Source organism: Euprymna scolopes, chromosome 8, assembly GCF_053919585.1.
Source record: "Euprymna scolopes isolate OS-2025 chromosome 8, ASM5391958v1, whole genome shotgun sequence".
Lineage (NCBI taxonomy): Eukaryota > Metazoa > Mollusca > Cephalopoda > Sepiida > Sepiolidae > Euprymna > Euprymna scolopes.
This window is the reverse complement of record NC_136489.1, coordinates 67916377-67930013: the sequence shown is the minus strand read 5'-3', so window position 1 is coordinate 67930013 and position 13637 is coordinate 67916377. Positions and strand designations below refer to the sequence as shown.

The 13637-nt window shown below is 33.2% G+C and overlaps 2 protein-coding genes across 5 annotated transcripts in view; one reads left to right on the top strand and one right to left on the bottom strand.

Annotated features, from left to right (window-relative positions):
• The window catches only part of LOC145283596 (alpha-L-iduronidase-like), a 74413-nt gene extending 67345 nt beyond the window's left edge, over positions 1–7068 (bottom strand). For 3 of the 4 annotated variants that reach the window (XR_013868642.1, XM_080132530.1, XM_080132528.1), the window contains exon 1: positions 6805–7068. Coding sequence is in view for 2 of the 4 variants with exons in the window: in XM_080132530.1 (XP_079988656.1) it covers positions 6805–6971 (167 nt within the window). In the remaining 2 variants the exon portion in view is untranslated. The remainder of the gene's footprint in view (positions 1–6804) is intronic. The other variant, XM_080132532.1, reaches the window with a different exon arrangement.
• Positions 7040–13637, top strand: part of LOC145283597 (steroid 17-alpha-hydroxylase/17,20 lyase-like) — a 134750-nt gene continuing 128152 nt past the window's right edge. Inside the window, exon 1 of the mRNA XM_080132533.1 lies at positions 7040–7173. The gene's annotated coding sequence lies outside the window, so the exon portion shown is untranslated. The remainder of the gene's footprint in view (positions 7174–13637) is intronic.

The window sequence follows — 13637 nt, the reverse complement described above, 5'->3', positions numbered from 1 at the left end:
GAATTGGTGAACATATAAACTGTATTTTCTCTTGCAAATTGAACATATAAACTGTATTTTCTCTTGTAAATTGAACATATAAACTTTTTTCTCAATAATTGAACTTTGCAGCTTTGCTGCCTTCTTTCCCCAACCCTTATGCTTTCTTTTCCCTCAATAAAATGGCAACATTTTTTTTATTCTTAAAGGTATTTCCTTGTCTTTATTTTTTCATGTCCTGATTTTTCTAGGCTTATTAACATGAACCACGTGGGATAACCTTCACGGGACTCAGTGAATAAATTTCACACACTTGAAGATCACGCCTCTTCCGCCACGGCTGCCACCAGATCACCACAGCTCACCAGCCAACAGCCATCAACCCCTTGACAGTGACACCAGCTATTAAGGATCGCCACACCCTATCCCAGACACCAGAATACTAAGTCACTTTCCTGTTATCGGCGCTACCGCACACATAGTCCAGACGCAAGAACACACAAGCCACGTTCCTGCCATCGCCCACCCCCCACCTCAGCCTGACAATAACTTAGATCGTCGCCGAGCTTATATCAACACCCGACCAGCATTCCTAATCCTACTGCCGCACCACTGCCACCGCTACCGTCAAATTACCCTGACACACCAAACAGTTTGTTTCACAATCATTTAAACTTTAAATGAAACGTTTAAACTCAACCTTTTTGTTTGTCACTTTCTTGCTTTCCATGCGCTCAGTTTTGTAATATAACATTTAGAAATAATACACCTTAATATTTTCTTGATATTTTTATTGACCTTATAATTTTTTGTAAATTTACTTTCTTTCCACCTCTGCATTCACCATTAAATTGACTTGTATAGGTTTTTTGAGTATGCTAAAAACGAATATCACATTTAAATTTGAGATACACAAATATTTTCTGGGTAAAATCCCTTATGTTTTCACTCGAGGCCATGTTTTTTCCCAACTGAAAATTACTAATGTGCATGCATGTGTTAAGGAAGAGAGAGAGAGAGAGAGAGAGAGGGAAGAGGTGAGTTATAGTGTAGACACGTTGACTGGAAGTTAAGATCAGCTGATTGGATTGTGTGCGAGTCATGTGATCAGGTTAGCTGAATCGTGGAGATTTGATTTGGACTCAGAAGACAACGGACGGCTTCCCGTTGTCTCCTCCTCTTCACTGGGGGGGGGGGGGGGCGAACGCTGACGTGTGTAGAAGAAGAACTCACACAGGCCGATTTCACTTTCACCTTCTGCAAGACATCTGGGAAAGTGAAATAAACTATAGAACTAATTCCTTGTCTTGGAGTGATTGAATCTTCATCCAAAAACAGGTATCAAGTCTCCCTCCAAGACGAGAAATTTCCAGATGGTCCAACATCGAAGAAGCAGAGGTGGGTTCTGAAAATACATGTCACTCACACACGATTCCCTTTATGATACAACATAAATATATAACATAACACGTCATCTCTTCTAATCCATTATTAGAGATGACGGAACAAACACTCAACCCTTTATTATAGAGACAATATAACAAACACTCATATCCCTTACGGTATGACAATATAACACATGTTACAAAACACTCCTCCTCCCCATGTTAAGAATGGCAAATGCCATTGACATTTATCAAGTAATATATTGGAAAAAATATCTTAATACCCAGAAAACTACTTATCTGACCCAAATTTGAATGCAATATTCGTTTTCAGCATACCCAGAAACATATACAAGTTGTTATTTTAAAGGTGAATGTTAAAGTAGAAAAAAAGTAAAAATTTACCCAAAGGCCATTAATTGATCAAGTAGGATTTTTTTTAATCAAGAAAATCAAATTTGATGATGAAGCGAGTGTGTCTTAATCTGTCACATTTAATAAAGGGAGACAACTCGATCCTTATATACTTATTGTACCATGCTATTCTTTTTAATAGTATTTTCATAAAATTCAAGTTTTACAACAATTTTTTTTATTTATTTCGTGAAAGTACAGAATAGTTACAAAACATCCTCTTCACTTTAAGAATGGATTTCTAAATAATGACATTATTTCAGCACAGTATAATAAGAGCATAAGTACTGTCAACTCCATTCGAACTACAGAGATTTAAAAATCAGGTTTGTGATGGCTACAATATATGCTAAAAATCGTAAAAAAAAATTATTTTCTCTAGAAAAAAAAATCTATTTGATCAATTTATATGATTTTTGGAATATGACATTTTCGGTACATATATCATAATGATTTTCCCATATTTTTTTTCTTTGAATTCTGGATGAGAACAATAAGGATATCAAAAATGTTGTGTAAAATCACCAACATTTTACACACTATCAGCCACGTCATTATTTTGTGTTTGTGCATACTTTTTACGGATGCTGTTAGATGCATTAATTGAACCATGGAAACAGGTTTTTTTTGCTATTGTTTATGTTAATTTTATTGATTACAGACCTCCGTACATTTTTTTTAAATAGGCGCTAAAATAAAGTTACTCCCACCCACCCCAGAAATAAACATCTCTAAACAATTACAATAATTTTAAGTTGTAGTAAAATTTGCTATTTTATAATTGCCAATAGTCATTTTTATATTATATATTTTTTTTAAATTGGAAAACCTCACTCCAAAATATTTGTTTAAAACTTCATATTGCCAAAATATTGGAATTTTATTCTATTTAAATGGTTTAAAAATTAATTATTCTTTAGAATTCTGTTTTTTGTTGTTTTAATTTAACTAATTATACTATATATCATTCAGAAAACAAAACATAATATTGATTTTATGTCCATCTTTTTATTTACAATTTCAAGGTAAGTAAATAAGTAATGGGTTTATATATATATATATATACACACACACACACACACATAGTAGCAAAAGTACCCGTGGTTGACTGGGTTCAAAAACAGCCTACAGAAAATGGACTCTGATTTATGAAAGTATGATAGGTTATAAAACGGAAGGGCTATATAAGTGGTAACCCTCCTACCTGGAGTTCCTATAAGCTTCATAAAATGTCGCAATTTTTATGGATCTAAATTTATTTTGCTTACTTTTCATAACATGAAATATGGCGGGGTTAGAACACCTAAAAGAAAATATTTCCCGTGACATATTGAATGAAAACGGCTTTTAAAATAGAAGTCCATTTAAAATTGAATGCGTACTGAAAATTTCATGAAAATCTGACCATTCGTTGATTTTTGCTAGATTTTTTTTAACTCAGATATGTTTACATCTTCGAAATGATCACTATATAGGAACATTGTTTTAAAGCATCTATTTTAGTCTTGCATATTCATTATTTTTGTACGGTGTAAAAATTTTTGGTAAAGGTGCAGTATCTTTTGATAAGAATTATTTTGCAGCAAGATGGGAATTTATCTAACATGTTTGATGCTCTCTGTTGAAGGCAAGAAATGAGACAATCACAAAACAACAAACCCTACCTGTAAAATTCACGACAAAGTTTATTAGTATTAGCATTATTAGTATTAGGATATTATTGCAAAATAGTACACCATCTTACATCCAACTTTGGAGAAGATAGTTTGCTTCTATGAGCTGTAAGGTCTCGTTCGAGAGGAGGTGGCTAGGACTCTTATTTCACTGGATCTCGGCACGTGGTCGTCTAGGCTCCTCAGAGTCTGTTACATAATCTGGTATGCTGAAACCGAATATCGAAGCGGCAGGCAGGAAGAAAGACAACGATTGTAGTCTATCTACAAAAGCTTAATTCTCATAAAATTATGTACAAATGTTTTTACAATTTTCATTCAGATTTTGTAAGTTCTTTTCAAAGTCTTAACTCTCTTCACAGACAGCGACCAACGGATGGATGAGGTGGGGAGGGGTCACGCCTCTTCTCTACTCTGATTTGAAACTCTCTTCAACTCAACTCCGAAACTCTTCTGATTAATTTTCGCACGACAGTCGTATTTATAGTAAGGTAAGTGGATGGGGTAGTACTTCTCCCCAGCCAATAAGATTTCGCCACGAAATCTCCACGAAATCCTAAGCCCCAGGGTTTCGCGTGGGTACAATTCCCACACTGAAATCTAAGTATAATTTTCAAGGACAGATGTCAATTCTGACCTCCGACCCTGGGGTTCATCTAAGGCCAGACAAGGTTCTAAGTGAAATTTCCTGTTGTCAACTTTTTAGCCGTAAAAATATATTTCTCAGGTTTCAAACAATACCTATTTTGACATGAAATAAAATATGTATATTTATCTTCTCTACCTTAAATCCTTGGGTTATCTGGCGTCACCCGGGAATTCAAAGCTACCTCAGCGTAGTTCTAACGCTTCTTAATGGGGGATTACGTTACAAGCCGTAGTTGATGTCCTTTTGCATTCTGCAATGTTGTCGAAGTCTGTTGCAGGTAAAGGATGAAATGAGCCATGTTCTATGAGATCTAATGGCCTCAAAGGGTTGGTAGCAGTGCAAAAAGGCTGCATACCGAAGATGAAAGATTAAAAGTCTGTAATATGGTTGAAGACATTCTGTCTTATAGGCGAGTCAAATCGTAGGCTTTTACAAATGTTTATACTTCATCCACAGCAGAGTTCTGAAGTAAAAAAGGCACTACTGTTAGCGTCCAAGTCTCCTAAGACATGATAAAAAATGAATCCTTCTCCTTTGCTGGTCTGGAAGGAACTGATAAATCTGAAAGGGAATAAACATTGGCGCCAAAGGCATGTGACATGTCCGGTTAGATTTGACCAATCAAATTGATCGATACAATGGCAGTTAGTGTTTGTACTATGACTGAAAAATGTCTTACACTTTCCACCCTCAAAAAATCCTTTAAAATTAAAGGTTTTCAAGGGTGCTGAAAATGAAAATAACATTTAAAATTTCAGGAAATGAGTAGTTTCCAAGATATGAAGAAATTACAGTTTCAAAAAGTGGGGAATCACTTTCTATATTAATTTGACGTAAAATGAACACCCATTTATAGCAACCTATTTTTGGGAAGGGCGTCTGTTATTCTTTTTAGGGGTGGTGTTTATTTGGTCTGGTAGACCATATATATAACAAATAAATGTTATCAAAGGTAACATAAGTTACTTTTCTACCAAACTGGATATATTTTTCGTGTTTTTATTCAATGTAACATGTTTATTCAGCTCGAAAACCATACAGTGTTTACCGATGTATTGGAAAATTCAAGATGGCGTCTGACTCTCTCTTTAACACGGTAAGTTTGGGAAAAGGTGTTATAAATAAAAAACTGGATAAAATACTGTTAAAAACTCGCTCAATATATGTTACCGTGACATAGGTTGACATATATTCGGCGGGTTTTATTTTGTTTAGTTTTTTATTTATAACACCTTTTTCCCAAACTTACCGTGTTAAAGAGGGAGTGAGGCGCCATCTTGAATTTTCCAATACATCGGTAAACACTGTATGTTTTTCTAGCTGAATAAACATGTTATATTGAATAAAAACATAAAAATATATCCAGTTAGGTAGGAAAGTAACTTATCTTGCCTTTGATAACATTTATTTGTTATATATTTGTTTTTTGACAACTTTTTCGAATCTGTGTACACAGTAATACAAACCTAAAAATATATTTCCGCTAATATATTTAACGAAACCTACTTTTAATATGTAAGTTTATCTAATAATGAATAAATATCGAAAATTTCAGGAAAATATGTCTATTATTTGATTTTTACTAGAATTTTAAACAATGAGTGTGTGAACGAACGGCTGAACGGGCCCTAGGTGTATCAGAATTTTTGTAGGAATTTTTAACATCTCTAACACGAAACTGCGAATAAAATATAAAAAAAACTCGTCATTTCTCTTTTTAAAGTGGGTTGTTTATTTTATTTATGGATTATACTTCTAAAATAAACTATTAAAGTTGTATAAAAAGTAATAGAAATATTATTTTTTTTATTTTTTAAAAAACAGTAATGAAATTAATTCAATTTTATGAGTTCAGTATTTTTCCATTTTTAAAATTAAAAATCCATCAAAATTTTTCTATTGATTCTATTTTTACGATATTTTCAGGGTCAATGTGAAATTTTATGCTCTTTCCAATAAACCGAATATAATATTTTAGACAAATGTTGCTTTTTTTTTAATTCACGCCCCCCCCCACTATTTTGAAACGTGTATTAAAAAGTAAATAATTCATTTATGTGCCAAAGTTTTATATATCACAAATTGAAGATAAAAGATCAATAAATAATATATTCTAATTTAAAACAACAAATAAAGAAGAGTTTTTGGAAATGTACCAGTAAAGTTCGAAGTTTAAAACGTTTTTTTAACCACGTTGTTTGTATTTTTTTTCCTTGCTCCTTTAATTGAAAGAAAAAAAAATAGGGTTGGAATTACATTTTCATTTTTCGAGTTGTTATAAGCTTGGAAAGACAGGGGGGTCGAATTATTCAATATTTTTCACGAAGTTTCTGACACAACGGTTTAAAAAAACGTCACTACATAGGAACGTTGTTTTTAAAAGCGTCGATAATGCAAACACGATTTTTGTCTCGCATTTTCATTATTTTTGTATGCTGTAAAAAAATTTTAAAAAATATTAGCACTTTATTTGAAGCTTTTTCTATTAAATGGTAAAAAAGTTAGGATGATAATATTAAATTAAATTACAATTACATCGTGTTACACATATAGGAGAGATTAACACTGTGGCGCGCGTTGGAGGTACCTAAAGAACAAGGAGCTGTTGCCGAAACCCACTTAATTTAGATAACTGCAATAAATATTAATGCCTTCAGTTAAGTCTTGTTGTTTTAAAACAAAACGACACCGTAAATGTATTTACCAGAAGCCTGTACTGCGCCAAAATGCCGGAATGTTGTCCGTAATTGTCCGTTGTTCGTCACGATGTGAACCAACACGCAAATGCAGGTTACAGTAAACAGGAAATATTATTATTATTTCCATGAATAAAATCAACAGCATTTGAAATATCATCTTTTGTGGATTCATAATGACAAATATTTAGGGGAACACAAGTAAAAGTCGAAGAGACGATTTACTCGAAGATCGTTTGTTGACAAAGTGTAACGGAAGCACGTGACTATCAACTTCCTTGTTGTCACCGACGACGTCCGTGACACACACGCACCTCGTATGTCACTCATTTCCACTTGTGTTCTTCTACTTGCCTATTTACTTCCGAAACAAACAAGTAAGTAATTCGTTATTACCGTATTGTTTTTATTACGTACTACCTGACGTTTTCCGGAATTTCTTTATTTTATTTTATTTTTTTGTTTTTCGATTTTTATTTTTCCTTTTACCCCCCCCCCTCTTTTTGTGTATTTTTTCCTAAATAGGACTTTGAGATTTAAATTTAGTTATTAAGGTTTAGGTGCAAGTCCAGAATTCGACCTAATTAAAAAAAAAAAAAAAAAAAAAAAAAATCTTTATAACATACGTACCCGTCGCGGAACGAAAATGACATATTCAAAAAGTTACGTTTTACGGGTAGCGTCGGTAGCGACATGTGTGGACGTGCGTCTATATCTGTTGGCTAACACCTCGTAAAAGGTGAAATATTTCAAATAATTAAAAAGTATTAAAACTACTTAAAAACAAAAAAAAACAAAAAATGGGGGTTTGTTTTACTGTACACATAGATTCGAAAAAGTTGTCACAAAACAAATATATAACAAATAAATGTTATCAAAGGCAAGATAAGTTACTTTTCTGCCTAACTGGATATGTTTTTAGTGTTTATATTTAATGTAACATGTTTATTCAGCTCGAAAAACATACAGTGTTTACCGATGTATTGGAAAATTCAAAATGGCAGCCGACTCTCTCTTTGAGACGGTAAGTTTGGGAAAAGGAGTTATAAATAAAAAAAAAAACAGACAAAATACTGTTAGAAACTCGCTCAATATGTTACCTGACATATATTCGGCGGGTTTTTAACAGTATTTTGACTGTTTTTTTTATTTATAACTCCTTTTCCCAAACTTACCGTCTCCGAGTTTTTTTAGCTGAATAAACATGTTACATTAAATATAAACACTAAAAACATATCCAGTTAGGTAGAAAAGTAACTTATTTTGCCTTTGATAATATTTATTTGTTATATATTTGTTTTTTGACAACTTTATCGAATCTATGTGTACAGTAATACAAACCCCAAAAGGGCACTCCTTGAGCGTTGAGTTCCATGGCGACCAGCAGAAAAATTTAATGGGTAAATGTTTACTTTAACTACAACGGAACACCGATAGGTGTATCAGAATTTTTGTAGGGATTTTTGACCCCCCTAACACGAAACTGCGAATAAAATATTAAAAAAAAAACTCGTAATTTCTCTTTTTAAAATGGGTTGTTTATTTTATTTATGGATTATACTTCCAAAATAAACTATTGAAGTTGTATAAAAAGTAATAGCAATATTATTTTATATTAAAAAAAAAAATAATGAAATTAATTGAATTTTACGAGTTCAGTATTTTTCCATTTTTAAACTTTAAAAATCTATCAAAATTTTTCTATTGATTCAATTTTTACGATATTTTCAGGGTCAATGTGAAATTTTATGCTCTTTCCAATAAACCGAATATAATATTTTAGACAAACGTTTTTTTTAATTCACGCCCCCCCCCACCTATTTTGAAATGTCTTATTAAAAAGTAAATAATTAATTTATGTACCAAAGTTTTATATATCACAAATTGAAGATAAAAGATCAATAAATAATATATTCTAATTTAAAACAAAACGAATAGGTTTTTTTTTTTTTTTTTTTTTTTTTTTTTTTTTTTTTTGGAAATTTGCCTGTAAAGTCCGAAGTTTAAAACCGTTTTGTTTTTTGTTTTTTTAACCACGTTGTTTGTATTTTTTTATTTTTTTTAATGAAATCTTGGTCCTTGCTCCTTTTAATTGAAAAAAAAAATAGGGTTTGAATTACATTTTTCGAGTAGTTATAATCTTGGAAAGACAGGGGGTCGAATTATTCAATATTTTTCACGAAGTTTCTGACACACCTAGAACACCGACCAATAAAATTTGGGTCTTTTAGCGAGGTTTTCGGGGTCGCTGACAACGAATCCGATATTTAAACCCGTCGCAAATTTACCGTTTGCATGGTATTAATCCCTGAACACTCGTACTATTTTGTACCAAGTGTCAGAAATTTCGTGAAAACTATTAAATAATTCCACCGGCTCTCTTTCGAAGCTTATAACTCCTCGAAAAATGTAATTCAGGCCCTAATTATTTTTTTTTTCAATTAAAGGAGCAAGGACCAAGGTTTGATTAACAAAAACAAACAAACAACGTTTCTTTTTTTTGTTGTCTTTTTTTAAAAAGGTTTTAAACTTCGGACTTTACAGGTAAATTTCTAAAAAACTCTACCTTTTTTTGTTTTAAATTTGAATATACTGTTTATTGATCTTTTATCTTCAATTTGTGATATATAAAACTTTGGTACATAAATTATTTACATTTATTATAGGCATTTGAAAATGGGGGGGGCGTGAATTAAAAAAAAACGTTTGTCTAAAATATTATATTCGGTTTATTGAAAAGAGCATAAAATTTCACATTGACCCTGAAAATATCGTAAAAATAGAATTAATAGAAAAATTTTGATAGATTTTTAAAGTTTAAAAACTGAAAAAAACTGAACTCGTAACATTCAATTAATTTCATTACTATTTAAAAAAAAAATATTTCTATTACTTTTTATACAACTCTAATAGTTTATTTTGGAAGTATAATCCATAAATAAAATAAACAAACCACTTTTAAAAGAGAAATTACGAGTTTTTTATATTTTATTTGCAGTTTCGTGTTAGGGGTGTCAAAAATTCCTACAAATAAATGTTACCAAAGGCAAGATAAGTTACTTTTCTGCGAAACTGGATATATTCTTTGTGTTTTTATTCAATGTAACATATTTATTCAGCTCGAAAAACATACAGTGTTTACCGATGTATTGGAAAATTCAAGATGGCGTCTCACACCCTCTTTAACACCGTAAGTTTGGGAAAAGGTTTTAAAAAAACTATACAAAATACTATTAAAACCCCGCCGAATATATGTCAAACTATGTCACGGTAACATATATTGAGCGAGTTTTTAACGGTATTTTATCCGGTTTTTTATTTATAACACCTTTTCCCAAACATACCGTGTTAAAGAGAGAATCAGACGCCATCTTGAATGTTCCAATACATCGGTAAACACTGTATGGTTTTCGAGCTGAATAAACATGTTACATTGAATAAAAACACGAAAAATATACCCAGTTTGGTAGAAAAGTAACTTATCTTGCCTTTGATAACATTTATTTGTTATATATTTGTTTTTTGACAACTTTTTCGAATCTGTGTACAGTAAATACAAACCCGAATTTTTGCAGGAATTTTTGACACCCCTAACACGGAACTGCGAATAAAATATAAAAAAAACTTGTAATTTTTCTTTTAAAAGTGGGTTGTTTATTTTATTTATGGATTATACTTCCAAAATAAACTTTTAAAGTTGTTTTAAAAGTAATAGAAATATTTTTTTTTTTTTAAACAATAATGAATTTTACGAACTCAATATTTTTCCATTTTTAAACTTTTAAAATCTATCAATTTTTCTATTGATTCTATTTTTAGGATATTTTCAGGGTCAGTGTGAAATTTTATGCTCTTTCCAATAAACCGAATATAATATTTTAGACGAACGTTTTTTTTTTAATTCACGCCCCCCCCCATTTTCAAGTGTCTATTAAAAAGTAAATAATCAATTTACTCACCAAAGTTTTATATATCACAAATTGAAGAGAAAAGGTCAATAAATAATATATTCAAATTAAAAAAAAAGTAGTGTTTTTTAGATATTTGCCTGTAAAGTTCAAAGTTTAAAACTTTTTTTTTAAACCACGTTGTTTGTTTTTCCTTTTTTTTTTTTTTAATGAAACCTTGGGCCTTGCTCCTTTAATTGAAAAAGAATTAGGGCTTGAATTACATTTTTCGAGTAGTTATAAGCTTGGAAAGACAGGGGGGAGGGGCGAATAATTCACGCCTCCAATTTTGGAATGTCTATTAAAAAGTAAATAATTAATTTACTCACCAAAGTGTTATATATCACGAATTGAAGAGGAAAGGTCAATAAATAATATATTCAAATTTAAAACAAAAAAAAAAGTAGTGTTTTTTAGAAATTTACCTGTAAAGTCCGAAGTTTAAAACCTTTAAAAAAATAAAAAAAAAATACGTTGTGTGTGTGTGTGTGTGTGTGTGTGTGTTTTTAATGACACCTTGATCCTTGCACCTTTTTAATTGAAAAAAAATTAGGGCTTGAATGACATTTTTCGAAGAGTTATAAGCTTGGAAAGACGGGGTGAAATTATTCACTATTTTTTCCGAAATTTCTAACACACCTAAACACCGACTACTCTAATTTGTTTTTTAGGGGTAATCGAGGTCGCTGACAACGAATCTGATACTCACACCGTTTGCATGGTATTAACCCCTGAACCCACTAACTACTTTCGCCATTTTACAGCTCCATTTACGCGACAGCATAAACGACGGCTTGCGTCACCTAGCAAACTGCCTTCTCACATGGCGTATAAATCTTCCGCAGAAAATTAAAAATTAGCTGAAAAAGAAATAAAACAAGAAAAGGAAAGCACTTATAGCCCGGAGGTTTTTTTTTGGTTGGTTTATAGATGGAGAAGGGGTGAAGGAAATGAGGCCATAGAGGTCACGGCAAAGAATACATTTAATTGACAACGTTTGAAGTATGTAGAATCTGACTCCATGCAATTAAGGACAGACGAATATTGAAGGTTGAGAACCGGTTTTATTTATTAATGAAAGTTTTAATTAGAAGAGGTAAAGTGTGTGTAGGATGTTTGTAGGTGTGTATGCATTGATAAGGAAAGAACTTTTGTAGGCTTGTATAATTTAACAAAGAATGAATGTTCGCAAGCGTACTTATCTTTTCGGACGATGGGGGTGGTAAGTGTGGGTGGCCGGTCGTGCTACTGTCGGTGATATGTGTCCTGGCTTTTAACTTGAGAGCAGCGACTTCTTTCCTCAACAGCTAGCAGCACGGCGTCTTCGCCTCCTATGTTTTTCTCCTTTTCTCTAAAAATGCCTCGTTTTATAGGGGCACATCAGCTCCCACTGACTGTGATATTTTAGGCCTTTATTTTAGGCGCGGAGCTCTGCCATTGGTTGATAATTCTTTTGTGGTTATGTTATTTTTCTTTTTCCAAACGGAAACGATGCGTGGAGCCATGTGCAAAAGACGATTTTTCATTTTGTCTCTTACGCTGGATATGTTAGCATCCGGTTTGCTGCTAATTCTCATCATGTTCCCACACACATCGCCACCCAAAATAGCGGAGCTATCTCGAGAGTGTCCGTGAGGATTTTGGTGGATAGTAGTAGTCTATGCTTTTGCAGTGTGGAGTGGGGGAGCGAACATTTTGGAAAAGGATGGGTTTTTGTTCCTACCCCCTTTATATATAGTAGACGTGGTCCTTGTGTTTCGCAAAGCGAACATGTCTACCTGAACATGTTACAGTAGGTTCATTTGGTGAGTCTTCTATATCCTGTGTTGGGGCGGACATGTCTCCTGGTGTAATGTCATCTGTTGTCATCAGTCTGGTGTCTTCATTGTTTGTGTTTCTGTTGTTATTGGAATTACTGAACTTGACTGGTTTTAGTTTTTCTACTGAGGCTGTTTGTATATCTCCCGATGGCAGTTCAATTTGAAAGTGCTTGTTTTGTCTTTGGATGACCCTATGTGGTCCAGAGTATGGAGCTTCCAGTGGTTTTCGAATCTTATCCTTTCGAAGCCACACATGGGTTGTGATTTTAGCTCTTCTGGTATGAATGCCTTTTGTGCTGTATGTAGCTGTCCTTCTGAGAGGAGAGCCATATCCAACTTTTGCATCTCTTTGGCCATTTTTCTTATGTCTTCTCCATGTAGATCTGGATTTTCTTGGCTCATTATTAGTTTTGGCAGTAGTAGTTGGGTCCCTGTAACTGTGGCAGAAGGAGAAAATCCTTGGTCGTTAGGCATGTTTCTAATGCCGAGCAGTACGATTGGTAGTGCATCAAGCCAGCTCTGCTGTCATGTCATGATTGCAGTCTTTAGGGTCCGGTGTAGCCTTTCGATCATTCCATTGGTTTTAGGATGATACGCCGTCGTGCGGAGTCTGTGGAATCTGATTATCGTGGATAAATCTTTCAACAGCTCACTCTCAAATTGGCGTCCTCGGTCTGTAACCACATGTAATGGAACTCCAAAATGGGAGATCCATATGGTTAAGAATGCTATTGCGATGGTAGAGGCAGATGTGTTCTGCAGAGGTGTGGCCTCCACCTATCTTGTTGCTCTGTCAATGCATGTCAGTACATATCTGGCTGGAGATGTGTATACACCATCATATGTGGTGGCGGGTGGTAATGGTCCAATGATGTCGATATGTACTGTTTCGAATCTCCCAGATGGTAGGGAGAATGGTGTGGTTTCTGTTTTGGTGTGTCTGGAGATTTTATGTTGCTGGCATTGAAGACAACCTTTAGCCCAATTTCGTATATTTCTGTCCATGTCTGGCCAAAAGTATCTGGATTTTATCAACTTGGTTGTTGGTGTAGGTCCTGGATGTGAGATGTTATG